We start from the raw sequence: 26558 nt of genomic DNA, 5'->3' as shown, positions 1-26558 counted from the left end.
ATACCTCACTCTTCATCGTGGTTTCTTGCCTAAGGTAGTAAAATGCTCTAAATACTCTCAGCATCATGAAAGAAAAAAAATTAGTGCAACACTGAGTCCTCTTTAGATTGAAAGTGATACTCTAGTCAGAGGTGTTCAGAAATTCTTAGCTGAATGAAATATTATGATGCTCTCTCCAAAACACTGATGTATTTATTTTTCAGTATGAACAGTAGGTTGGGTTTATTTATTCTTTCAGACAATACAAGGTCATGTTTCCCCTCCCAGAAGCCTACCAATAAAAGCTGTGATTCTCAATAATCTCAGGAATCTAGAAATCACAATTTCAAGAAGTAAATATGCAATAAAATAATGAGTTAACAGTAACCAGAAATTCTGTTTGGTGAAATACTGAATTCCAGAAGTATTTTTCACTAAAGTGAAAATATGCACTCAATGGTTTTGGCACTATGGTTGCCGGGGTGTTTTACCTTCTTTTTCTCCCAATTTACTAAGGAAGAACAAACAGTTGCAAGCAGATAGGAGGTGATTACCACGCATTATGTCAGATTGTTTACAGATGCATATTTTTAAATCTTTTACTTATCATGTCTTTGTGTGTATTTTTATATTGATATTTGCAATGCAGAGTAATGCAAATATATAAATGATACTCTTATGCATAAAAGACAAATACTGATTTCTTGACTGAAGAGTTAATTTTATTATCAACACTATTTTCAGGTGGTTTTTTTTTTGAAACACCAAAGCAAACAAATATAAGTATATAAATTTCTCTGAGATATATTTGAGGGACTACAAATAAGACAGTTTTTCTCTCTAATTTGCTCTGCCCTCACTGTTTATCACCCACTGATTCATCAAAATCTATGTGTTTTTGTAAAACCTAGTAAATCGAAAACAAACAACTGCTTAACTTAACTCTGTAAGCCATCTTTTTGTTGCCTTGCTGCTGAAGAGACAAAGCAATGCAGTAATATCCAGCTTCAGGGCCTTCCACACCTGCTGTGAGCTCTCAGAGGGAGGCTGTGTCAAGGGAGCCTTGCAGCATCTCAGGCTGCATCTCAGCCCAAGGCTCCAATTATAGCACCTTCAGCAGTGACAGCAAAGCTGACTTCGATGCCCTGCCACCTGTCTCTGCCCCCACCACCATTAACAGCCCCTGAGCTGTGCTGACGTGAACTACTGACACGAAGATGCAAACAGTTGCAGTGACACACTCAGGGAGGTTGCCAAGCTGCAGAATAGAAGACTGCATCATTGGTCATAAAAAGGGAAAACAAACCAACCTGAGCAAATGGTTTTAGTTCAGTTTAGGAACAATGATTCAGACAATTTCAATACTGGCTAAAAAGCTGTCATGAAAAAAAAATTATTTTAGAACAGTTACCTTTGTCATCTGTATCCTCAAAGAACTGTATTACATGTAAGCATAGAAACATTTTTACTACTTGTCTTATGACTGTCTAAGTGAAAAAGTATTCACTTTACTTGAAAGACAGTAGTACTGACAAATCAAAGAAGCAAGAGCAAGTTCCAGTTTGTTTGGGGCAGAGAAGGGATAGACAGAAGATTATGTTATATAAAAGCAGTTACATCAAGTTTTGGTGATTTCAGCAACATATAACTTGCTATGTAGTTGAGCTTTCAGGATACTTGTATCTGCCAGATACTAGAAATAGCTGGACAAACTTGTTTCAAAAGTACAACTTTATTAGGTGCAGTATATTAGGATGATTAGTTAACATGTAAATCTGCTTTGAATACAATACCTGGTGGTGTCTCACAAAGCTTTTCAATTGTAGGAAGATTTCCAATCAAAAGATCATCCTCTATTACATTTAAATAAAACAAAACATTGCAAGAAAACAAAGTATTTCAAGCAAAAATAATGTTAAAAATTAATATATACATAAATACTTTGCAAATTAAGGCTAAAGCATAAAAGAAACATTCCATTATGCATGCCTTAAAGTTAACGTGGAAAAAAATCATTAGAGTCAGCTCTATTATTCTGAACAAACAGGGTAACAGAAACACTGTATTGTGCAAAAGTCAAAAGAATATAGACACTAGTGCAGAGTATATTCTCATGCCCATAGTCTTTCAGCTATCTGCAGTATCCTTCTCAGCTATTCATGACTCTTTAGTTATTATAGTCAATGCAGACAGAACTGTCCTTGTTTACTTTTTCTAGGCCCAGTGAATAAACTTGTCAAACCTCAGTGTCAGCACACACCTCCTTACCTCCTCCCTCACCTCATGATTTCACTCTGTCACTGCCTCCAATAACACACACACTCACAGCTGGGGCTATTGATGCGGCTGCCACCAACTTTGGGTTCCTTGGTGCTGAGGCCTGAGGATGTGAGCCTGGATGAACTTTGGCAACCAAAATATCAGTTATGTTTCTATGATGTTTCTCCACATTCGGGAAACTGTTGGACACTGAATTGTAACAGCTAAGGCTAGTCAAACCTTATTAGCTTCTGCCTTGCACAGTTGGAAACAGTTGCACTATTTTCAGTGCAGAACTGGCACTACTTCCACTAGAAGCTGTGAGGTGCTCTGCTGAGCTGCTGAGCCTGGGTGAGGAATCATTGGTATCAGTAACATTCAGAGATAACTGTTAACTCAAAAATCTGATTTGGCTTTGGACCGAAGTGGTAATATAATCAGGAATAAAACATTTCAATTCTGCTACAGAAACAAGTTAAATGTCTTTAAAAAAGCCAAACCAACCACACAAAAACTATCCCCTAATAAGTCTCATTTTCATTTGTTATAACCAAATATCAAATCTAAAGGACTTTCTTTTAAAAATATGAGAAAATCTTCTGAAATTAGTGGCAACCCATGAAAACTAATTTGCTTTTCGTCATCTTTTTTGGTGGTTTTTTTTTTTTCTGCTTTTACTAAACACCTCTTTAGCTTACACACTTCACTAACTTGAAGAAAAAGACGCATTACTTTCATTATTTGGAAAATGCAATTACAGGATAACAATAACAACAAAAGAACATAACAAACCTAAATTTTGTAAACATTTATGTTCATTCAAATTTTTCAGTTCCCAAAATATGTCTGCACTTACATAATCATCTTCTTATATACTTACATAACTTACATATAATCTTCTGAACAAATATATGATAACATGTGCTTGATGAATGAATGTACAAGCATACAAAATAAGAACTCAGAATATTAATTTTGAAAAATATTTCCTTAAAGAATATGCCATAATTGGACGTATGGTCTAATCCAATTAAATCCCCTGTCAGTGTCATTTAGAAGCAGGCATTGCAAAGGATGCTTGAAGTACCTAGACTGGACTCACATACGGAACACCTAACTCCAATGAGTGGCTTTCCTAACAGGTGGAACCTAGTGGCAGAATTATGCTATTTCTAAAATAAGTTAAAATGGTTAAGTTAACTTACCAACTGTAGGTGTGTTTGCTGCACTGAGAGAAGCAGAAGAGGATATGGAGGAAATGCTCTCTGCACGTGCCAAGGGAGCTGCAGGAGGTGGACTGGAGTTAGAGGTCAGTGGAGGGCTGAATGGCCTAGGCTGAACAAAAGAGATGACAAGAGCATTACATGAAGTGATTCTAAAGTGATGAAAGAAAAGACTGTAAATAGAAGAGGTCTTCATTTCATGCCCCAATCAATTTCATAGTGTTTCTCAGCATAGGTTCTTTAATGCTTTATCTACCCTAATATTTTGTGTAAACCCGAGAAACCACATTTCCCATTATAATCAATCCCATTATTTCATAGATTACCATTATTAAGTTTTTGCCTGGGTAGTTAAATCTAATACATTTGATTATGTAGCAGCCTGGCAATAATTGTGCAGTAACACAGTAACAGAACCTAAGCCTACAGCCTTGTGTATGTGTGCAGCAAATGTGGATTTATAGAGCTAAAGGAGAGCTACTAACAAACTGGAAGGGAGTCCAGCAGATGCCAAATAAAATAGCTGGAACTGAAGTACATGAGAGGGAGATAGGCTGAAGGACCCGGGTTTGTTCAGCCTGGAGCACAGAAGCCTAAGGAGAGATCTAGAAGCAGTCTTTCACTAGCTAAAAGGGTTTATACAAAGAAGGTGGCATCAGGCTCTTCTCAGAGATGCAAGAGCTACAGCAAGCGAAATTTCAGCTGAACTTGGCAAAAACATTTATTCTTGTAACCTCATGGTTAAACTCTGGGACAGGCTTGCCCAAAGAGATTGTAAGATTTTCCTCTCCAGAGATTTTCAAAACTCAGCATGTCCCTGAGCAACATGATGCAATTTTGAAGTCAGCTCTTTTTTGCGCAGGAGGCTGGCCTAGAGATCTTAAAATGTTCCTTCCATCCTAAATCTATAGAAGTTTTTATGATTTGCTTAACTGTTAAGGTATTAAACTAATTAATGATTATTTTGGGATTAACCTGTCTAGATGGTACTGGAACCCTTGAAGCATCTATTTTAGCTGAGTAACTGTTTATTTTTATTTTGGTTCTATCACAGTTGTTGCTGGTTATGTGGCTTTTATGCTGATTATGGAAATTGTAAAAGAAGTTTATATATAATGACAACTGACAATCTTCCACTTGTATTCACATAATGCCAATTTCTAAAACAACAGTATAAAAAGAATGTAGCTTTGTGCAGAATCATACTTCATAGCAGAACAGTACTAGCTGAATTCTCCTATTTAATTATGACATAAAGAACAGAGTACTCAGTCTAAGAGCAATTACTACAGTTTTATATTGGAATGAGAAAAACATCTCAAAATTAACCCTATTCTGACCTTACAGAAATGCAAAACAGTTTAAAAATATCTTAGTTTTGTCAAAGCATAAGACCGTAATTTTGTCCATAACAAGAGTATGATGAAAGTACTTGCTACTTCGAAAGACAGTAAGAAGATCTTAACCACTGTAACTTTTTTCCAAGTCAGTAAGTCAAATGACACCTAAAGAATCCACAGAGAAGATTAAGTGTGGCTTGGTGTGATATGTTGTCTGGTTGTTTGCAGTCTTTGCCACATTCCTTATCAGCAGGTGGACCCACATTGCAGGCAGTGATCAGTGTGCAGCCTCTCACTATCCCTGATGGGCAGCTGCTGCACCTACCTTCTCTACCAACCAACACAAAGGGTAGGGAGAAGTCACAGCAGGGCTACTTGTGTCAACACATGACTTGAAGAAGATCCACTTAATACCATTCATTCCCCAAAGCTTTGGTGATACCCCTAAATCAATGGAGCTTTGTTAATAACTTCACTAGTATTTAACATTTTGAAAACTTCAATTTTATACACATGCTAGCCTTTCATTAAATTACTGATTTGTTCAATTAAAAACATACAGCTGGTGCAAAAATTATGTTTTAGACCTCTGTAGTTCTGATATGAATTATTTTGTTACAGTAATGTTATTATCACAAACAACATCCATGCCTGTCTTGCAATGCTGAAAATCTGCTTGATTCCTTGAACATTAGCTGCAAAGCAACTCCACTGTAACAGCATAAATGAATGGTATCTCTGACATCAAGTTACAATGGAAAGTTAAAAAGTCCCAATCAATACATACTATTTCATTAATCCCACTAAGTTTCCCGGTAGACAGCTTTGGTCTTGAAGCTGGCCTTGGAGGGGGTACAATGGTGCCTATAGAAAGAGGAGTTGTGGGCCTTGCTGAAAGAAAGCAAATTTAAGGAAATAAGTATTAGAAAGATCACGCTGAACATTAACATGTACTCACTTGAATTGAATAACTGGAAGTTATGTTTCTAGTAGAAGTTGCCTCATGTTCTTCTAAACCTAACAGAAACAACTAACAGACGGTGGCAGCAGCACAAAGATGCCACTTTTACAAAGTCACTTTTCTGAATAGAACTATGTATTTCAAAATGTTAGATGCCATCCAGTAAGTATGCCAGATGTAAAATTAACTTCAAAATAGACTGAAATGTTAATGTATGTACAACTATGTTGTTGCAGCACATTCTATTATCTTCCTCAAATTATTCTGGATGACTCTAATTAAATCAGTTAATGATATTTAAAATACAACTTTACATATGGAGATTTTTCAGGCATTCAGCATAACTCTGCTGTCATTTAAATATGGGAGTTTCATCACTGACTTGGGAAGAAAGAACTTAGGCTAATACTGACCTCATTCATCTTAAGAGTTGCAAACTCAAATGTTCCCAAAATAAGTAATTTCTAAAATACCAATAATTCCTTTAAAATTCTTATTATGCTCCAAGATGACAGTGCATGCTAAACACTGAGTAGTCTGCTGCATTGCTACAGGTATCTTCAGTGAGTCATGGCACACTTGCCCATATGCACTTTTCCTTTGCCCTCTTAGTATGTAGCATTACCATGATATCATCCACACTTCAAAATATGTGGTGTTAAAAAGGAACAGTTTTAAATTCAACTTCTTTAACCTGAAATCTAATCTATACAAAGCTACTTAAGGATGGAATTGTTTTTGCAAAATCAATCACTTAATCTTTGAGATCTGCTGTCTGATGACATCCCACAAAAACACATTCCTGTTTCTAGAAAAGTAAAGCTGTGCATAGTTAAGAGAAAGCAATGCCTTTAACTGAATAATTTGAAATTTTCTTCTTATTTCAAGCTCAATATTTACCTCATTGTTCTAACTATCACAGATGTTGGTGCTAACAAGCAGTTTAGTACATTCTAAGTAAGAAGATGAGTTAATTTTAACGTCAGGTTAACAATAATAACAAAAAGAAAAATGAGTCCAAAGCTTGCTTTCTGGAGTCAGTTATTAGCAAAGAGCAGTACACAATGCATGCTTGCCATACCCTTATTTGTATGAGCACAAGAAGACACTAAACTATAGTCCAGTAGTGCTGAAGATGATGTGGAAGAAATTTCAGCAGCAGTGACAGTTTCTTCAATGAATAATTGTTCACGGCATAGAGCATTATTGAAAAGGTCACTTTGATCCTCAGAAGCACAGCTGTTGGAAGAAGTCCCAAGCAAAGCAGAAGAGGCAAGGCAGGCACTTTCAGTTTTAAAATGCAATCTTTGGGGTTCCTTCTTGTCTGCGCTTGTGTGTCTAATTGTAAGAAGTTCATCAGCAAAGGAAGTCCACTGACTCTGAGACCATGAAGTACTGGCACTCTCTGATGGCGCTGCTGTAACACCAGATTTGCACAAAATGCCAATGCTAAAGTCTGGTGAGGATGGGCTTGCAGACCCAGAATCTGTCTGGTGTCCAAGCAAAGACTGACATACTCTACACCCAGGCAAATCAGTGGTAGATGAGGAGGAACTCCTATTGTGCTCTCTTAGTGTAGCTGAAGGAAAAGGGAAGAATTGAAACTAGGACCAACATTGAAAAGATAAAAATTTCAGTATTCAAAGAAGTATTCAATATCCACTGCATGAGACTAGCCAGCATAAAAAATAACTGCTCTACTGGGCTAAAAAACCCACTTACAAATAAAAGAAGAAAAACCCAGCCACATACCACATGTACCTCATTCATACTGCCAACCATATCATTTCCCATTTTTTAAGTGAGCCAAAAAGTAATCTGTGTTTCTCTGCACTTAAAGCCCTACTTTCTTTATTCCTCCAGCTTCGTCCCTGTCATGCTTTAACTTCCACTCATCTTTGTGGTTTTGTTCTGGTGTCCTGCTCTAGCTTTCTTCTTCTCATTTATTTCAAAGTTATTTAATCAAAACTATCCTATCCTGTTCCTTCTAAACATTTTTATCTTCTTACCCTTAATATTTGTAATGTGAAGGCCCAACATAAATGGCTGTCCCGTGAATGAATGCAGACAATGCAGTCATGAGATCCTGTTTGATATTCTATCTGTATCAACCTGTATCTAGTGAGTTACTATATGTACAAGGCATGATCCACCCCAGTTTATTTCCTCTCTCATCCTATGGTCTTCAAGCTGTTGGAAAACAGGAGTTTTCCAGAAGTATTCCCTGCATTTGGCTGTTGCCTGTTGCAGTAGATGACAAAAGAAGCATAAAAAGCAAAGGTTAGTCAGTTCTCAACATCTTGCAGATTGGCAAAGCTAGGAGCAATGGCAGAATGACATACAGAATCAAAAAACAGCAAAATGTTTAAAAGTTCAGATAAAAAGTATAGGTGTCCTCTTTACAGTGGCCCTTTCGCTATGAACAAGTGCATAATCTAAGCCGACATAAACATGGCTTTCCTCTTCTAATAAATATTTTAAATATTACTCAAAGGCTTTTAAGTACTACTAAAAAACCTATTCCAAAAACAATGTAAAAATGTTCAAAACTATTTTAAAAATACATATGGATGAAAATGAGGAACAGAAATAAAAAGAACCAATCTCACAATATCAATAGCTGGCTAAAAAAATGTCTGTTTTGTTTGTTCAAGATAACAAAGTTAGCTTAAACTTCTAATAAAGCAGGACTATTCATGGATGACCAAAGTTTAGTTCTGTGCTGCATAAACCACTGTCTGCTCAAATACCATGGGGCAGTTTAAGTGTTCAATGATTAACACAGAGTTACAGAAGAATAGCTAAAGAAATGTTTCAACAGTAAAAAGAGAACAGTAATCTGTGGGACATGCTACACCAGGATATGCAGATATGCTGTATACAGAACAACTAATTTATGTAATTTAAAATTTTGATGGAGATTTTTCAAAGCTTTAAGCATCAATTTACCTATATTCACCTTCAAGTTGAAGATAAAACACTGATTTCTAGAAAATACAATCAGATCAAAGCATTTTTAAAATTTTTTAGAAATAAGGTGCAGGTTAGTGAGCATCAGAACTTGATTTAAACAACAATATAAACTACATCAATCCAGTATTTCCCCCCCCCCGAACATATTAGTAATTTGTTATACGTTTGGACACTTACTTTCTACTTAACTCCATGTATCATTTCACAAGTGTAAATATCTTAGTTAACTCCTAGAACAACAATCCTTTAAATGATTATTTAGCAGATAAAGTTTGCTGAAGCACAGATGCCTGATACCAGCTTTCTCACAGGACATATTCCACCAATTTCATTTAAATGTAGGGGTCTGTGCATAAGCCTTTTTCACATATGATGGCTTGGGTAGGTGACTCCCCCAAGATGTGGCTTCAAAGAGTGTTACAGATCCAAATTACCTGTCATTACTCATAAACCAGAGACCACTTTCTCCACAGTTCTGCTGACAGGAAGGCAGCAGAACTGCGTACAGGAAGGACTGTACCAGCATTTCCTAACCTGCTTTGAATTTCCAGCCATGAACAGCTGGATACAGTAACAACCACCAGCATAGCAAATTGTGTCATTGGCCTTGCTCTGCAGACTCTTAACATGAGACCGAAAGCTAGCAAAACAGCTTTTGGGAAAGAACAACTTCTTTTCAGCATATTCAAGTAATATATATTTCTGTACAATTTATCCTTAAATATGCTATAGATTGGAAGACACTAGACAATAATAGTGACTGGTTACCTAAATCTAATGATTTTCAAAAGCTAGATTTGTTAAAAATAAAAATTTAAAGGAACACAAATTTATAATGAAAGAGTAAGTTCTATTTAAAATCTGATAGGTTACATAGCAATACTGGTTGCTGCTAAAAGGACATTACTAAGGCTGAGAAGAATTAACTCTAGTTGTGCAGAATTCCCCTATTGGTACACGTATTCTTTGTTACTGTTCATTAATCCATACGATCAAGCACAGAGGGAAACAGCCAGAAAGCCATGACTGTGAACAAAGAAGGGAATTCTATTACAATTTTTGGTATATGAATACATAGTTAAAAGAAACAGTGAACAATTCCTTTCTCAGGCATGTGAGAGGAGTCTCTACATTAAGACAGGAGAGGCTGGAAAACAGATACACAGTAGGTAGACTGAAAATAAAAGTATACTGCTGTACAAAATTCTCTCAATAGTCTAAGCATGTCCCCTTGCAATAACTAAAAAAGGAACAACAGAACACCTTGAAGTATATAGACAAAATGTTTTCTACTATCAAATATTTTACCTGAGGAGGATGAGGATGCCAAGGAAGCTGAAGAGGAAGATTCAAGAGAACTGCTGAAAAGTGGGTCCCATGCCAGGAGGTCACTGTTCATCTTTCTATATTAGGAGTTACAATTGGAATATAAATGAAAGATGTATATATTAATAAATATCAAGCTACAACTTTGGTAGTAGTTTGATAATATAATAAACATAATATGATATACAAATGAGATAAATTCTTCATTCTTCTTCATCAGTTAGTCTTTGCATATAAAAATAAGAAGTACTTACAAATTGCAGGTCGAGGAACTTATAAGGAGACTAACTGAACTGACACCTCAATGAGATTTTGTGTGTGGACATACTTAATAATGTCAGTTAAAGGATTATAATTTTCAAAGAGACATACATCTTCAAGTATTTCTGTATATACATTTATAAACAACGTATACAGACCTGTCCAAATATGGGGCTTGTAACCTTAAACACTTTACCATGGAATACTATAGGATAAAAACTAAACCTGTTTTATTTAAAACATGAGATTTTAATAAAACCCAATATTTTGTAATCATGTCATTATAAGTAACAATTCAGATGGATGACAATGAAGCAAATATATTAGAAGGAAGAAACAAATTAATAGAAACCTCAATTGTTACATAATTTACTCCTTCTGATGCAATAGATGCCTGAATTAAAATAGCAGTCAGCTGATATTTCCAATGAGTTTCTGAGTATTATAACAAAATAAGACCAAATTCTCATGAAACTTGTTTCTGACAGAATTTTAAATTTGAACTTACTCATTAGTTGGAGCGGAAAGCTTTGATTTTGTTAATTCTTCACCTAAACAAAAGATACAGTATTATTGCCAAACCTGTAACTATCTAAAATAAAAAAATCAGCTTCATTATAAGAAGATAGAGAATATAATAATTAAAAAAACTTCTTCACTGGAAGGGTGGTAAGGCATTGGAACAGGCCTCCCAAGGAAGTGGTGTAATCTCTGGAAATGTTCAAAAACAGTGTAGATGAGGCCCTCAGTGACATGGCTTAGTTGTGGACTTGGCAGTCCTGGTGTAACAGTTGGACTTGATCTTAAATGTCTTTTACAACCTAGTTAATTCTATAATTAACAGTTGCAGTTCAAAACTAATTACAAATTATTAAACCGACAAAGAGAAAATGCTTTTTTTTTTTTTGGTAATATAAATTCAGGTAGTCCTGAAACACATTCCAGCAAGAGAGGACTACACAAAGCAATGCATTTCTGGAGGAAGTGTTTTTCACTTGAAATTTCTTCCTTGAATTATACTGCTTACTTCAATACAATTCTTCAGCAAATCTGGCTTGATTTCCCACTGGAAGAAACCCTACAGCATAGGACTAATGCTCTGTCCTCTATCTGCAGGGCCACCTTTTATGTGTTTGACTATAAAACAGAGAGAGTGTGCTTTGCTAGTTTTTGGATCACACTAAACTTGAGTGGGTAGAAGGGTTTTAAGAACTTCCACAGTAGCCTTTTCCACGGAGTCCTCCCTTTGGCTCTTGGATACGTTCCCTATCACTGTTACAGCCAAACTCATCTGTTTATCAGAACAGGGAACACCCAAGTATATTGAAAAAGAACAGATACCTAGAACTGACAAGACACTTTTTTTTTTTTAGTATATAGATACTTAAGAAGTTTATTTCTTCAACAATTAAAAAAAAATCTATTTTGATGTTATGTTAAAAAACTAACATAAATAGACTAAAAGTTAAAGATTCATACTTACTGGATATATTTTGACTCATTTGTGCCTGAAACAGGAAAAAATAAATAAGGAATAAATTCTTTTACTGTCAAATCAAATGCTCTATAGTCCCAGGGTTCTTATTTCCACTAACTTTCTATGAGACACTTTGCTTCCAGTGCCAGGCAAAACATTCTCAGCTTGCAGAAGATCAGAATACAAGTCAAGACAGAGCCACCAGTGCACACCTGCCACACCAGTAAGGCAAGGCAGGAATGAACACTGGGGAGCTGACAAAGGGAGCTGTATTACTAAATCCCTTCACAGGCTGGGACAGTAAAATTAAACAGCTTATATATCACATGGTATATATGAAAAGAAACATTCCTAAGGTTCTCCCAGTGACTCCCCTCACATACTACACCTACTTGGGTTTAATCTAAAAATGTGAATAAAGAGCCATTCTGTACTTACAGGACTGTGTCTCTGCTTTCAAAATGTGAGGGAAAAAAAAATAAAATATTATTTTCATATATTATGCAAAATATTTTCTTAATATCAGAACCATTCTTATTTTGATCTGAACATTGCACTACCATACTTTACTACTATTTACTTGTAATACCATCTCATGATATAAAGTGTAATAATTCTGTGCATTGGCAGAATACATCAATAAAACTGCACTGTAAATGTTACATGCATCTCTATTATATGATCTGTTTTAAAGTTCTGTATATTATTGAATACTAATAAGTCGATTATGTTAAAAGTATGCTCAGCTAACTCCACAATGTAGTCAAATGTCTTGGGGTGGCAACAGCAGAAAGACAAGGACTGAGCACACCCAAGACTCAAAGGAAAGTTAAAATCTGAGAAGGGAGAATTACTTAATGTTGCACTGCAATAAAGCATACCAAAGATGACCTAGTACACAAGAAAAACAGAATCATTGAACTTGAACCTAGAATAAATTTTGAACAGTAAGACATACGCTTACACTACAGACTCTTTACCACTTTTCTGCACATTAAAAATACCAGGAAAAAAGCAACTTACAGATATTGCTGGAGAAAGAGTGATGTTCCCTATAGATACTTTTAATTCATCCAAGGAAGGCACAGTATATTGAGAGCTATTATTTGGCTGGACAGGTTTTATTTCTACATGGAACCTTCTGGGTTCATCATCTTCAGAATCAGAATCGCTGCTTGAATAGAAATGGTTCTCTTTGGAATGTTTTTCTCAGTTAAGGTAGAAATACTTCAAGTTCACCTGCTTAATCCATTTCATAATTACACTCAACAAAATGCTCATATGATGTCAACACCACAGATAAATAACGCTGCCTAACCTCTTTCTGTGGTTATACAGACACTTCAAATACATCCATTGTCCAAAATTCACAACTCAGAGTTAAAATTTTCATTCAACTTCATAATGATATTCTGTTCTAAAAAGTAACTATGCTCAAAACTGAACATCGGCATATTTGAAGGCATCAGTATAAATTAAAGATACTACAGTAGCAGCAGTTCTTCATGTTAAATTTATGACTTTTAAGACAAAACCAGGGATTCTAACACACGTATGAAAAATGCAGGAATCCTTTTAAACCATGTGAAGGAAAGTCCCAGCCCTTTCAGTTAGCAGTGAATGCTCACGGTACCTGTACAAAGCATTAACAACAGAGGAAGGAGTGGCACCCAATATTACTTGCCCCTTTTGTAAACTGACACTAAAAGTTCTGCAAGAAAGGACGCCAGTTACACAGAAGGCTGCAGAGCAAACTGAATGTCAGTTGCTTAAAACTGTCATCTTTGTCGCCTTTGAAAAAAAAGAACTGAGATAACTCAGCCCTCAAAATAATCAAAATATGCAGATGAATTTAGCCTTAGTTCTTTATATGCACAAGAGCTGCACTGAAGAAAAGCTCTGAAAGACCTATGCTAAGTCTTAAAAGACACAGTTGTTTTGACAAAAAAGAATTTGAAAATTTTCCTCTACTTAGAAGTTTTGTATCACCTAGGAGATGCACACACATTCTAAAACTTGCTTCTGCTATTTTCACTTGGAAATATACCAGCCATTTGAATTAAATATCTTCAAACTATTCCCTGACAAAAATTAAACCTGAACCCTAAAGACATTCCAAATCCATTTTAACTGAAAGAGTCACTGAAGTCAAATGTCTTCATCTTACAGCTTATCCGTCTCCCAAAATGGATCATACCTAGAAAAGTAAGCTCCAAAGACAAGTCAGTTTTCATTTCATCAAAACATTTCTGGTCTTGGAAGTTATCACCAAGTTTCAAGATTTATTTCCTATGAATCAGGCAGCTCTTGTAAAATGCTTTTCTAACACTTAAGACTTACTAAGACTAACTTCCATTATGGTTGAATAATTTCCTCCAATAAATAATCTGAAGAATTCCAATCAATAGAACAAATATTCACTCTTGGAAGCCGAGGGGAAAAAAAGAGGAAGAGAATTGATGAATTCCTGAATCTGGTAAAGATTTTCAGAAACCGAAGTACCTGGCTGACAGGGATTGCAAATCACTAGGCTTTTTCACTGAGTGTATCGCCTTTTCTACTGTTTCACAACAGAACGTATAATTAGAAAAGGATGCCTAGATCAATAATTTACAAAGCATGAATTTTACTCACTCCTCTCTCCCTTTCCTAAGTATATGCAAAGCATGAAATAATGCCCCTCTCAGAACTGGGTAAAAGTCTGTCACTTTTATATCAATTTTGTAAAAAGGAGCTGCTCTTATTGGTACAGGTATCTTTACTGGGGGCAGTAGAGGCATATTCTGCAAAGCTGATGAAAACAGAGAAGCTATGATGATGGACTTGTTCACTTCAAGGTGCTGTTTACTGCTTAAAAGTTTTCAAAATTTACGGTAATTGCAAAGCGTAAGTTTACCTTTTATTTGCAGTACCCAGAGAATTCAGTGAATGGGTTTTCAAAGATGAGCTATCTTACTAATATATTAGGCTTGCTTAGATCTACAGAAATTATTCCCAGCTTTTAGGTAGGGCTTCTCTCTGTTTCTGATGGGAGGAAAAAAGAAGAAGACAAAGAATTTTTTCCTTTGAAGGAAGAGCAAAGAAGAATCATGAGCCTCCATAAATAATGACTCATAAGAAAAATCTATTCTGCATATCAAAGCCATTAATAAAAAAATAATAAAAGCTAGAAGCACCAATTAAAAACAGCATGTGGTGTAATTACTTTATTAAGCAAAAGAAATTTTATTTGTAGACTGCTGGAGCTCCCAGTCTTTTTAATGGTGTTATAAAGAAGTGGGAGGGTGCAGGTATAGAACAGATAACCACTCTACTTAAAAAAAGCTTACAATCTTTACTTTACAAACTGTCAGAGAACTTTTCAGGGAGAAAGATTTTCACAGTCACCTTAAAACTTCTGTTCCTTTTTTTTTTTTTTCCTACTGTCATACAAAAGCCATTCTCTTAAAGTTCCCAAGGCAGCTATCTAATATTTAACATCTGCATACACACAAAATCCAAGAAAACCGAAATTTTGTACATTTTACAAAAGCTATGAAAATTTCTTATGTTGGAACATAAGCATGAGTGTCATTCATCTTCCTTTACTTAATACTTTAGTCAGTACTTCCTGTCTCCAAACAATTGCAATAACATCAAATAACTTAGCGCAGTAATAGTAAAAAGGATATCGTGGGTTGCTTCTGGTTTAATGCTGTATCCTTCATCATCTACATCAGGAATGTTCTAAAAACAACAACAGAAAATATTATCTTGACAAATAACTAAAAAACTTTTCATTTTGTTCTTACATCAGATTGAACTTTATATAATCGGTAAACTAAAATTTTATTACAACAACTCATTGAAGTAATTGTTCTTAACCATTCATTATAGTTATTTCAAATAATGATCAGTAGTTCAAAAGTAGTGTCACAGGAATAGAACAAAACAACCTCCGAATCTACCATAAAAACTGGCAAGTTTGAATGTATCTGCTTGTACTGGCATTCCATGAACAGAAACCAACAGAAACATTTTAGCTTTACTACCGAGTGTTAAATAAGCCTCCAGTTCTCTTGCACCAAATATTTTCCCAGTTTCTACTTTGACTTCTCTTAGCTAAGTTACTTTAGTCTCTGATAATGCAGGAGCAAAACCTTTTCTAAATACTAGTCAACACTTTAATATGTGAGTAAAAGCATTCCAGATTATACAGGTTGCAACTTCCCCCCCTCTTGAAAAGACAGCAAGCACTGTATCCACAGTAATTAAAAGGCATGGATGAAACTTATATGCAAGTGCTCAAAATTGGATTCTAAAGTTTTGCTTTACATATCTCCTACACCCATCCTGGATTTTCTAAGCTAATAAAGACAGAAAAGCCCACATATTACTGTGTATTCAGAGTTAGTCCATACGAACTGCTCAGATGCCTCTGTAAGTTTATTACAAAAATTCACAAGTGGCTGAAAAATGCAGCGATTTCACCAGTTACAAGTTTCTCATAAAAGTTACAAGATTCATATAAAAAAGTGATTTGTTTTAGTGTACCAATCAGTTTCTTGTTCTAGAATGTAGGTACTGGGAAGTAGTTTGGCTAATAGAGATTATATATACAGTATGGCCAAAGTATACTTTGCTGTTACAAGGCACAAGATCATAGAATGGTTTGGGTTGGAAGGGACTTTAAAGATCATTCAGTTCCAACCCCTGCCACAGGCAAGGACACCTTTCTCTAGACCTGGCTGCTCAAAGATCCATCCAACCTGGCCTTAACCACTTCCAGGAATGGGGCAGCCACAACTTCTCTGGGCAACCTGTGTCAGTGTCTCACCTCATAGTAAAGAATTTTTTCCTAATGTCTAATCTAGATCTACCTTCTTGCAGTTTAAAGCCATTCCCCATTGTCCTGTCGCTATATGTGCTTGTAAAAAGTCCCTCTCCAGATTCCTTGTAGGCCCCCTTTAGGTACTGAAAGACTGCTCTAAGGTCTCCTCGAAGCCTTCTCTTCTCCAGGCTGAGTAAGTCCAACTCTCACAGCCTGTCTTCATAGGAGAGGTGCTCCAGCCTTGGAGCATCCTCATGGCCCTCCTCTGGACTCACTTGAGCAGGTATACATCCCTCTTGTGCTGGGGGTACAAGATACAACAGCTTACACTGGAGACTTCAAGTGGACTAGAAAGGAACCACTTCAGCTGAAATATGAAACCAAATTTAAAGAGATAGTCACTTTGAAGAGCTTTTGAATTACAGAGGAAAATATAAACAAAAAAGGTAGTTTTCCCTCTATTGCCTTTGCAAATATCATAAATGAGATGTCTGATATTTTAGTGAATTAAATAGAATGAATTTAAACAAATATTTTAGTAAAAAGAGTAAGAAATACAATCCTGTACAGGAGATGTAATACTGTACGCTACTAAATAGTGCACCAGACTAAGGCCAAATCTGATTTTTTAGCGCAAACCTTAAAATATGGAACATTTCCTGAAATAGTTTCCTGAAATAGTTGTAAGATCTGGACTGCATAGTTATTAAAAAAAAAAGTCATAAGAGTAGGATCACAAGGTCCAGTATCTTAGCTCTACTTGCTCAAATCAGAGTTCTTAGCTATGCTTGACCTCAGGCTGACCTTGTTTATAGACCAAAAAACACTAATGAAACTTGACATCAAAGTAAACAGAACAAAAACATAGCTAGAGGGTAGGTACATTTTCCTGCAATACTGTAACTTCCGAATTCTGAAATTATTTTAATTGTCATACTGGGCAATTTTAAATAGATCAGGATCATTCATGGTTAAGATGAACTGAAAACCAACAAAAATCTTTAAATATACAACATTTAGTTTTTCCTCCAGTTGGGCCATATATGTAAAGGATATTATTACTGGGCACACACAGCATGCACAACATAGATGGAAAATTTGACTATTTTGACATAAAATTGTGAAAGAACTTTGCAGAAGTTATTTTCATTGCATTATTTTAATTTACTAACTAATCTCTTGAGTAAAGGGAATACTTAGAAAGTACTAAAATCTCAAAGTTCTTAAAATACTAGGTTTATTTCTTAATATTTTAATGTTAATTATTTCTGATCTCGAAAAGATATTTGACTCATCTATTCCACAGCAATAACAATTTACCATGTAGCCGGTATTCATAAATTCAGACTAAAAGTCAAAGTTGTGTACATGTTAACAGGGATGGATGCTTTACAGCTGAAGTTAAGAACACAGAAACTGAAAAATTCCTTGCTTTTTTTTTTTTTTTTTCAGCAGGCTTTTTTTCTAACAAGGTGCAGAAATTTATTCTAATTTATACTAAATTTATACTTCCCCCCCATTTCTAAAGTTTAAATAGATGTAATTTAGAACATCTGACTACAGAGTGTATACAGAGTCAGAAATCATCCTTTGTATTTCCACTTTTGTCAATGATTCAGATTGATTTTTTATCAATTTATAATAACTCTTAAAACACCTTCTGCTTTCATCAATTTATATTTTTGTGTAAACCAACAGAAGAATAGTCTGGAAGAGATACTGAATTTACCTTTGTATTGACAAAGATAGATTGTCTCAAAGGCAAGCAAAAAGGTACCCCAAAATGTTACAGGTTAAGTAGTAATTTTAGAATAATGTTTTCAATATTTTGAACAGGTGAACTGATTACTGGTTCTGTTTTCTGAAACATCAGAATTTTCTTTACTAATTTACACTTTGTAACAATGACAGAGGACTTACCGTTTTGAGAGACATATTCATGAATCTGTTGTTAATGAAGGCATTTACATTTATTTGACTAATTCTTACTCCCTTCTCCAAACTCCTACAGTTACAGAATTATATACTATGCTGTGTATAGCAGTGCATCTTTTAAGTCAGCAGATCTAAAAGAATCCCAGCCAAGGTAAGGGTTGCAATCCAAATCCAGATCTTACTGGACATAAGAGGAACCTTGTAAATGCTTCCTGAGAGAAAAAGTTTCTGCTAGAGCTCTTATGTTCCTATGGGCCATAGAGACAGGGCACACCCATGGGAAACAAGAGTGGGTTCTGCCTTTAGAAAAGCTTTCTAGGTAATAAACACACTAAGCTAGACTTCAGTTGCTACTTTTTTCTAGTGTACACACAGTTAACTTTCTACTTATCTTAATTATGAAGGCTTCGTTTAATCGACATTACATGTGTAGATTGACATACAGCAACACAGGAATTTTAAAACTTAAGACATACTGTCATCTATATTTAAACAGCGACTGCTTATTGAAGTGGTTAACCTTTTTAACAAATACCAGTTCTCAGTTCACAGCTGCATTCCTACACATAAAAACCCCTTACAGCAGTTACAGAATTTGACAGGTACTAACAATTGATTCAAATGCATTACATTTTTCAATGTATACAATCTGGCAGTTACAGAAATGATAAGCATAAGCGCATGGCTTGCCACAAATCATTTGAGAACTTCCATTTTGGTACAAAAGACATTTTTTAGGGCCATCTCATTGTTTTGTTTTCTGGAAACAGAGAATACGAGTTTGAACACATTGCATTATACATTTTGGACTAGTGAGAAGGCCCTAACGATACTGACTACACACTGCATGTTCAAAGATCCATAATATTATGTAGAACTGGTAGATGAAAGTATTGAACCCAGTTCTTATCGGATCCCTAAATTCTAAAATTTCAATATTTACCTCAGTGCTTATCATTATAAATAATTCTAGAATGGTTATCTTTTACATTCCTTTCACACAATTAGAATTCTTGACAAATAAACAAAAGCCACCTTTAAAAAAAATATGATTTTAATAATACAAAAGCCAGACAGATTTTCTGTGAGTGACCAAAGCTGGTGAAAATCATAGCAACTTTAAACAACCTGCATTTTCTAACAGCTGGTCCTCATAATTTTCTATCAATCAATCAATCAATCACAGAAGATAACTGCTTTCAATTTTTTTTGTAACAATTTTCTAAGTTTAATTTCCTGAAATGTGTAATTTATTGGAAAGATTCATACAAAACAAATTATCAGAAATAACAATATAGATGTCTATAAGTATTTAGATGAAGTTTGGAAAATTAAAGAGAAAGGAAGTCTCAAAATAACACACAAATGAAAAGCATTTGAAAGAGGATCTTCCAAAAGAGGACACCAAATTTAAAATATAGAGCACTCTGGGGTGCTTGTTTGTAAGGGTTGAAATGAATCTCATTTATGGCATGCTACATAGTTTTTTCACAAGAATAACAGTAATGGCTTCTGCTATTAAAAGCATTGTACCGTTCAGAATAATACTTGCAAAAAAGCAAGAAGAAATGATAGACCAAATTTTAAGTTTAAATGCAGTCATAAAAAATTTGTCATAAAAAAAAATACAATAAAAGTATTAATTTTGTTGCTGAACACTATGCAAGTTTTTTTTTTTTAACAAAATATAAATTACATCTAGGCAGAACAATTAACTTAGAAGATCATATGGTGTGCCCCATGCAGCCAGAAAGAATGTCAAACACATTTACAGTCAATTTTTTTTAACTAATTATTTTTACAAAATGTAGAGACCAAAATAAGCAAAGAGGAAAATAAACATTGCAAGCCAAACTCAGTTGTGGTTCACTCCAGTGATTCAACCTGAACTGTCAAAAGACATTATTTCCATGAAAAGCCTGATAATTACAGGGCTAATTCTAAAGTTACTTTGCCTTAAATACACCCAAGAAAAGAAATTTGCTCTAAGTCAAGATGACTCTGCACAAGATAAAATAACTCTCCTGATGACGTTTACAGGCTGTTCTTACACACGTAGCTCTACTATGTGGCAAAACTTAATTTTCCTTATTTTGAAGAATGGTTCTACTAGATTATTCAAACCATGCTTCTCAAAAGAAATTTTAATATTAGGTATTGAAACTCCCAGATACTAAATGCAAAGAAGAAAATTCACACAATAAGTGAACATGAAAACTTATATTGTTTAATATTATTGGCATCTAAATAAGAGAACTGAAAAACAGTCTACAGAAAGTCAATGAAATTATTCTACAAATAATTAACTAATATAGCTATAGGTAGATGCAATCTTCCTATAGCTAGGTTTAATTTAAGACAACATACAGGTTTAAATAAAAAGAAAAGGCTCAGTTAAGAAAGTATTAGCATCCCAATTTAATTTGCAGCTGTCATTTATTTTAACTTAATAAATAAAATTGTAAGATGTATCACAGGTCAAACTGACAGCAAGGAAAACCAGGCCATTAATGAAGTGCATCTAGAAATACTGCATTTAAAGCCATATTTTAAAAAGTATATTCCTATACTCTTATTTCCAGTGATAAAGCAGAACTCTATTGATGTTAGACGGATTTCTCAAAGGAAACAGTAGTAAGCAAAGGAATATCATGGCGCAAATTTAGGTGCACAATAAACGGAACCTTTTTTTCGTTTAGAACCTATTAGCCAACCATTAACTTGGAAAATGAAGTAGCAAGTACTTGTAGTAAAAACACGTTGTTTAAAACCTAAAATCTTAGGAAGGATACGTATATTACTGACACGTTTGTATATACTGCTAAAGCTTATGTTCTGAGCAAAATGAACACTTCAGCTATGTTATCAAAACAATAAATCCTCTATCAGATAAATAATGCATTGCAGGGACAGTACATAAGTTTAATCAGATTGCCATACTTGATAATATTAGCATATGCATTTGCTTTGGAAATAAGTCTACTTACAACTGAGTCTGCATCTGGACACTCCCTAGGAAACAAACAAACAAAAAAAACAAAAAAAAAAAAAAGGAAAATATACAATTATAAAATGCGCAAATTATTTTATTCATACAGTTCTGGTACTTCCTTTAATATTTTCAATTAATTTGAAATTGACTGTTTTGCCTGTCAGAGTCTGTGAATATTTTCACTATAAATAATCCACATTTAACTGAGTGAGATTTAAATAAAAGCTGAAAGTTTATGCTCAAAACACTGCCGAAGAAAAAAGAAATGGTGAAAAAATCAAGCTCATGTCACAGTGAAAAAAAAACCAACCCAACTTAAAAGACTCCAACCAAGCAAAGCCAGGAGTGCACCACTGTATTCTAAATCAATATATATTAACTCTGTGGCTGATGTGCAACATTAAGTAGAAGTCACCAAACCTAATGAAATGGTCCACATGCAGCTGCAAAACATTCTGGGCAATAACCAGTTCCCAAAGAAATTATGACTATTCTTAGAGGAATTCAAAGCTTCCCTTTTTTGGAATTTCATTCTTAGTCTATGTTTGTCAAGCACAGTTGCAGTTAAGCACTAGAAGATAATGAAAAAAACAGTAATAGTACCCTCCTAATAAGCACTTTTAAAAACAAACAAAAATGTTGACAGCTGAAAGGCAGTGATTACAAGCACATTACTCAGAAGTATTATATTTTTCCACTATAACTTTGATTTTAGCAGCAGTATTTAAAAAAAACAAAAAAACCCCCAAACAAATGACACTGATTCTCCCCAATGTCTGCAAAAAGCAGAAGCAATTACACTTCTAGAATGTGGGAATATTGAGTAACATACAAGTCCTCTAATTTGCAACCTGACAAAGTCAGAAATGTCAGTGTAACTGAACAACAGCGACTTTATACAACAAAACCTACTTATAGAGAAGAGGGGACACCTCTCCCCCCAAATATACTTTAAATCATCTTCTCTGAAAGCCTAAGCAAGTTAAATGTAAAAACTCCAGTGTCATTTTAAAAAAATATGAAAACTTGCTATTATGGCAGCATTAATATGAATTCAGTATTGCCTGTTAAGAAACTGACAGTGAGGTGAAGGATCCCATATCCTCTAAAAGGCCTCACACAAAAGAAAATGTATGTCACAAAGTTTGTAACTGACTTACATCTTACCTCCCTCTGCTGGCTAAACTGAATTCACAGCTCCAAGAGAAGTATTAGACTTCTCGCAAACAGTAACAAACTGATTTCCTGACGTGGTTTAAAAAAGTGTCTGTATGCAGACAGTCTGAAGACAGTCTGAAGTCCATAAAGGTTAAGAAATTTGAAAGATGTGAGGCAAACTACAATGGAAGTAATTTAACCCATAATGAGAATTTTCAAAATTAGCGAGCTAACAGATCTCAAAAAGTAATGGCAGATCTAGTATCATACAGAGGAGCACCAACAGAACCTCCCAGAATCCATTCTTGAGATACGAAGGAAAATTCAATAGACCACAGATGCTGGTGAAATGGAGAATGAGGACATCAGGTATTAGACAGATGTGCTTTTACACCACTAGATGTATGATCTTTCTTTTAAGATTGAAAAAACAGGTCATGCATTTTAGGACACAGTAACATTTCAGCAACATAATGAATCCCCTGTTGTTTCTTTGTGATGTTTTAGTTCATTCACAAGTTATGGATTAATGCAAGAATCTTTACAAAACCCTGTGGCATGTGTTACTTAAAACCTCATTTTCCCTCTGGGCAATCTGTTCAAATGTCTCACCACCAATGACCAATGTCTCAGGTAAATATCATGCTGTCATACTTCCTTCTTTTTGATCTAAGAATCTACTAATTTTTGTATTGTTTGTATGTATATAAACAAAATAGTATAAATCAAATTTCAGTCCAACTTTTTGAAAGCAAGGCAAATTCTTTTCCTATTTGAGAGTATCTGAGCTGATTTACATTTTCTGATAACATCATAGTGCCCCAAAACCCAAAATTTTTGGAGGAGAAACAGTAATACTATCTTTCAATGTTAAGTAAAATGTATTTGTAAATGTATTTTAGAATTGTAAATGTATTTTAGAAAAGCATTCAGATACTACAATAGATGAGCATATAAAGATAGAAACTATTTTACATTGAGTAGAAGCCAGTTTTCACCCTCAATGCATAACAAAATTTTCTTTGTGTTACAGGTCAAAGAAGAACACGATCTCTCGAGTAAGGATATATTGAGTCATAGATCTGGGATGAAAGAGATGCCTGGTTTGCAAAAAGGCTTATAGCATACATGACATGAGATTATCCTGAGTAATAACCCATATGGTGGCAACTCAATTATTTCACTGAAGAAAAGCTGACAGCTACAGAATTCATCCATATAATAGTACTCAATACTATCAAAATTACTCCTTTGCAATTTACTAAGTAAAATACACAAAAGGTAAATGATCAAAGGTATGTTTTTGCTATTTGATACTACAGCTGTTTAGCATCACAGAAAAAGTAAGTAACTTTCCAGAGAGACTTACTTACTTTAAGAAAGAGCACTAAAGCTGTTTAAAACATGAATGTCTTAAAATATGTATAATATTTTTTTAAATTAAACATTCATCAGAAAAAAGAATTCTTTGTAACAAAATAGTATTCTCATATTACTGCTGATCAAAATCACACTATATACAACTCTTCTCTCACCAATTACTCCAGCTTAATGAAGTACAGAAGAGAGGCTGGGGGAAAGACTAAATCACAGAAAGGGCAGAAATAGAGAGGAATTACTTAAAAAAATCCAATAGCTTGGAGCCCTAAATGCATCATAACCGAGAAGAAAAAGCATGGTTTAGAAGTGTATCACTCTCAAAATTAAACATTAAAAGAAAAACAGCTACGAGGCATTTTGTATGTGCAAATAATTAGCACTTGCAGTTCTTAGGTCATTATTTTTTCAGCAATATATTAGAAAATAAAACTGGTAACAGATTTTTTTAAAGTAATTTTAAGAAGTATGTATGCAGATATTGCCTCCCAGAATATTTCTGTATTGCTAAGTTTGTGAAATTGTAGGCTGTTTTTCTGTTAAATCAAATGCTTCTATTGAGATAACACATCTAGAAATTGCGAAAAAAATGCATTGGAACATAATGGTCACAACTACTAATACACAGACCGCAATAAGTCCATCTTGTAAGAACTTTGATTCAAAGTCACTTTTTGGAGAGGTTTAACTCATGGGAGGCTGAGCACATGCAATGAATATGGCAAAGGGTATAGCTGGAACATCCCTTAGAGAGACGGCCTTTCAAAAATAAGTGTGCGCATGAAGTACTGAAAAACCATTGAAGTTATTTTTCTGTCCTTCAATACTGTACACAAAAGTTTTTTCTAATAAAAGAATAACTGAAGCTTCAATTCTGAAAACACAGGCTTCCAGCACTTTTTCCATGTATGGAGTTATTATTTTATTAGGAGCACACATGAGGATCACATTATCCACACTGTTCATCTGTACATCTATACTGTATATCTATACTGTACATCTGTAGAACAAGGGAGAACTACTTACCTATGCACAGGAAAGGATGAAACATGAGCAGACTACTGTGAATACATTTATGTTATTTCTTTAAAATGCTTTGTTACAAAAATCTTAATAACTGATGTTTTCACATTTATAGCATTCTAAACTTCTGCTATAAACCCCCCCTTTTTTTTTTCTTTAAGCAGCAACTAATGTTTATACCTATACTTTTACTAGTACAGTAAAGTACAGGATAAAGCTTCAGGATGGAAATATACTTACACAGATTCAGTATCTTTTTCTTTTTTCATTATTCCTGATAAACCAAAAGGCTTCCTCTTCCGCGGTTTTATCCCTATGGAACAAACAGTTTTGATTTAAATATCAGAGATATGTATGTATTTAGCAGCATCAAACATGGATACATACCAAAGAGCACACATTTTAAATGCTGCCACAAGTGATAGAAAAATCTAAAAGTGCATACACATATGGAGCCAAACTAAGGGAATATTATTTCAATTTGTTGTTAAGTAGCACCCATCAAAAAGTAAATTAAAGTATGGTTCAACACATTAATAACTCCTTATAAAACTAATTTGCACTTTACATCCAACTCTCCAAGTTGGGTATGCAGACTGCCACTTCACCCCTACCAAAAAAAAAAAAAAAAAATTGCTGTACTACCACTTTTGAGGAAAGGTACTCTGCCCACAGAAACTTAACAGGAGCTATTGCTCCAGCTAATTCTGAATAGCCTATTTGCTTGGACCAGAAGCTGAACCCTGTCTCCCACAGCTACTACAGCTCAACACCCTGTTATGTTTATGGCAGCTGCAAGCCCCTGTCTTTCTTAAAAAGCAGGGTCTTGGTCATGTAAAGAAAGAGAACGTCTCTTCGCTTTCCAGTTGATAGAGAGTTCATGATTTCCCAGTGCTGTAGCCAGCTCACAGGCTAGCTCCTCTTACTGAGTTTGGAACCATGCCTCCTCCACTCTATCATTGCTTCCCCATTTTTAGCACTGGACATGTAACTATAGTACAAAAAAAAAAAAAAAAAAAGAAAAAGGTTGCTCTGATACCTGTTAAATGTACTAAAGTTAAAATACTTTTAATGATTTCATCAGAGTTGAGCTCACATCTGCGCCTATCCCTATCTTTTTGCTGAAGCAAAGCAGACTGCCAGACTAAAATGACTAAGCGGAAGTGTCTGATCCAACTAGTCTACAATTTCATTTTCATGCATGATACTCCTGACAGCATGCTTTTGAGCAAAATGGTGGAAATAATTTGGTTTCAAAAATTTAACAACTTGAATTTGACAATTCAAGCACATCATTAAAAAATAAAAATAATTATATTCCCCTTTACAGAAATACATTATGCAGCACACTCTTAGATATTAAATAATTGAAAACTTCTCAAAACAGGTATTTTTAAACTCAGCCATATATTATATTGTCTAAATAATTTTCTAAAATTATTTTAAAATACTAGTCTGGGATTT

The 26558-nt window shown here is 34.6% G+C and overlaps 1 protein-coding gene across 3 annotated transcripts in view; it reads right to left on the bottom strand.

Moving 5' to 3' along the window:
- The window catches only part of FCHO2 (FCH and mu domain containing endocytic adaptor 2), an 89126-nt gene that overhangs the window by 13982 nt on the left and 48586 nt on the right, over positions 1 to 26558 (bottom strand). The window contains exons 10-20 of one of the 3 annotated variants that reach the window (XM_065664118.1): positions 25335 to 25407; positions 21532 to 21556; positions 15471 to 15525; positions 12823 to 13001; positions 12238 to 12252; positions 11806 to 11830; positions 10831 to 10873; positions 10044 to 10138; positions 5589 to 5692; positions 3444 to 3573; positions 1773 to 1832 (exon numbers count right to left, since the gene is read on the bottom strand). In XM_065664118.1, coding sequence (XP_065520190.1) covers positions 1773 to 1832; positions 3444 to 3573; positions 5589 to 5692; positions 10044 to 10138; positions 10831 to 10873; positions 11806 to 11830; positions 12238 to 12252; positions 12823 to 13001; positions 15471 to 15525; positions 21532 to 21556; positions 25335 to 25407 — 804 coding nt within the window. The remainder of the gene's footprint in view (positions 1 to 1772; positions 1833 to 3443; positions 3574 to 5588; positions 5693 to 10043; positions 10139 to 10830; positions 10874 to 11805; positions 11831 to 12237; positions 12253 to 12822; positions 13002 to 15470; positions 15526 to 21531; positions 21557 to 25334; positions 25408 to 26558) is intronic. The other 2 variants (XM_065664119.1, XM_065664120.1) reach the window with 2 other exon arrangements.

The sequence above is a fragment of the Lathamus discolor genome, chromosome Z (assembly GCF_037157495.1).
Source record: "Lathamus discolor isolate bLatDis1 chromosome Z, bLatDis1.hap1, whole genome shotgun sequence".
NCBI lineage: Eukaryota > Metazoa > Chordata > Aves > Psittaciformes > Psittacidae > Lathamus > Lathamus discolor.
This window is presented reverse-complemented; position numbering and strand designations above follow the sequence as displayed.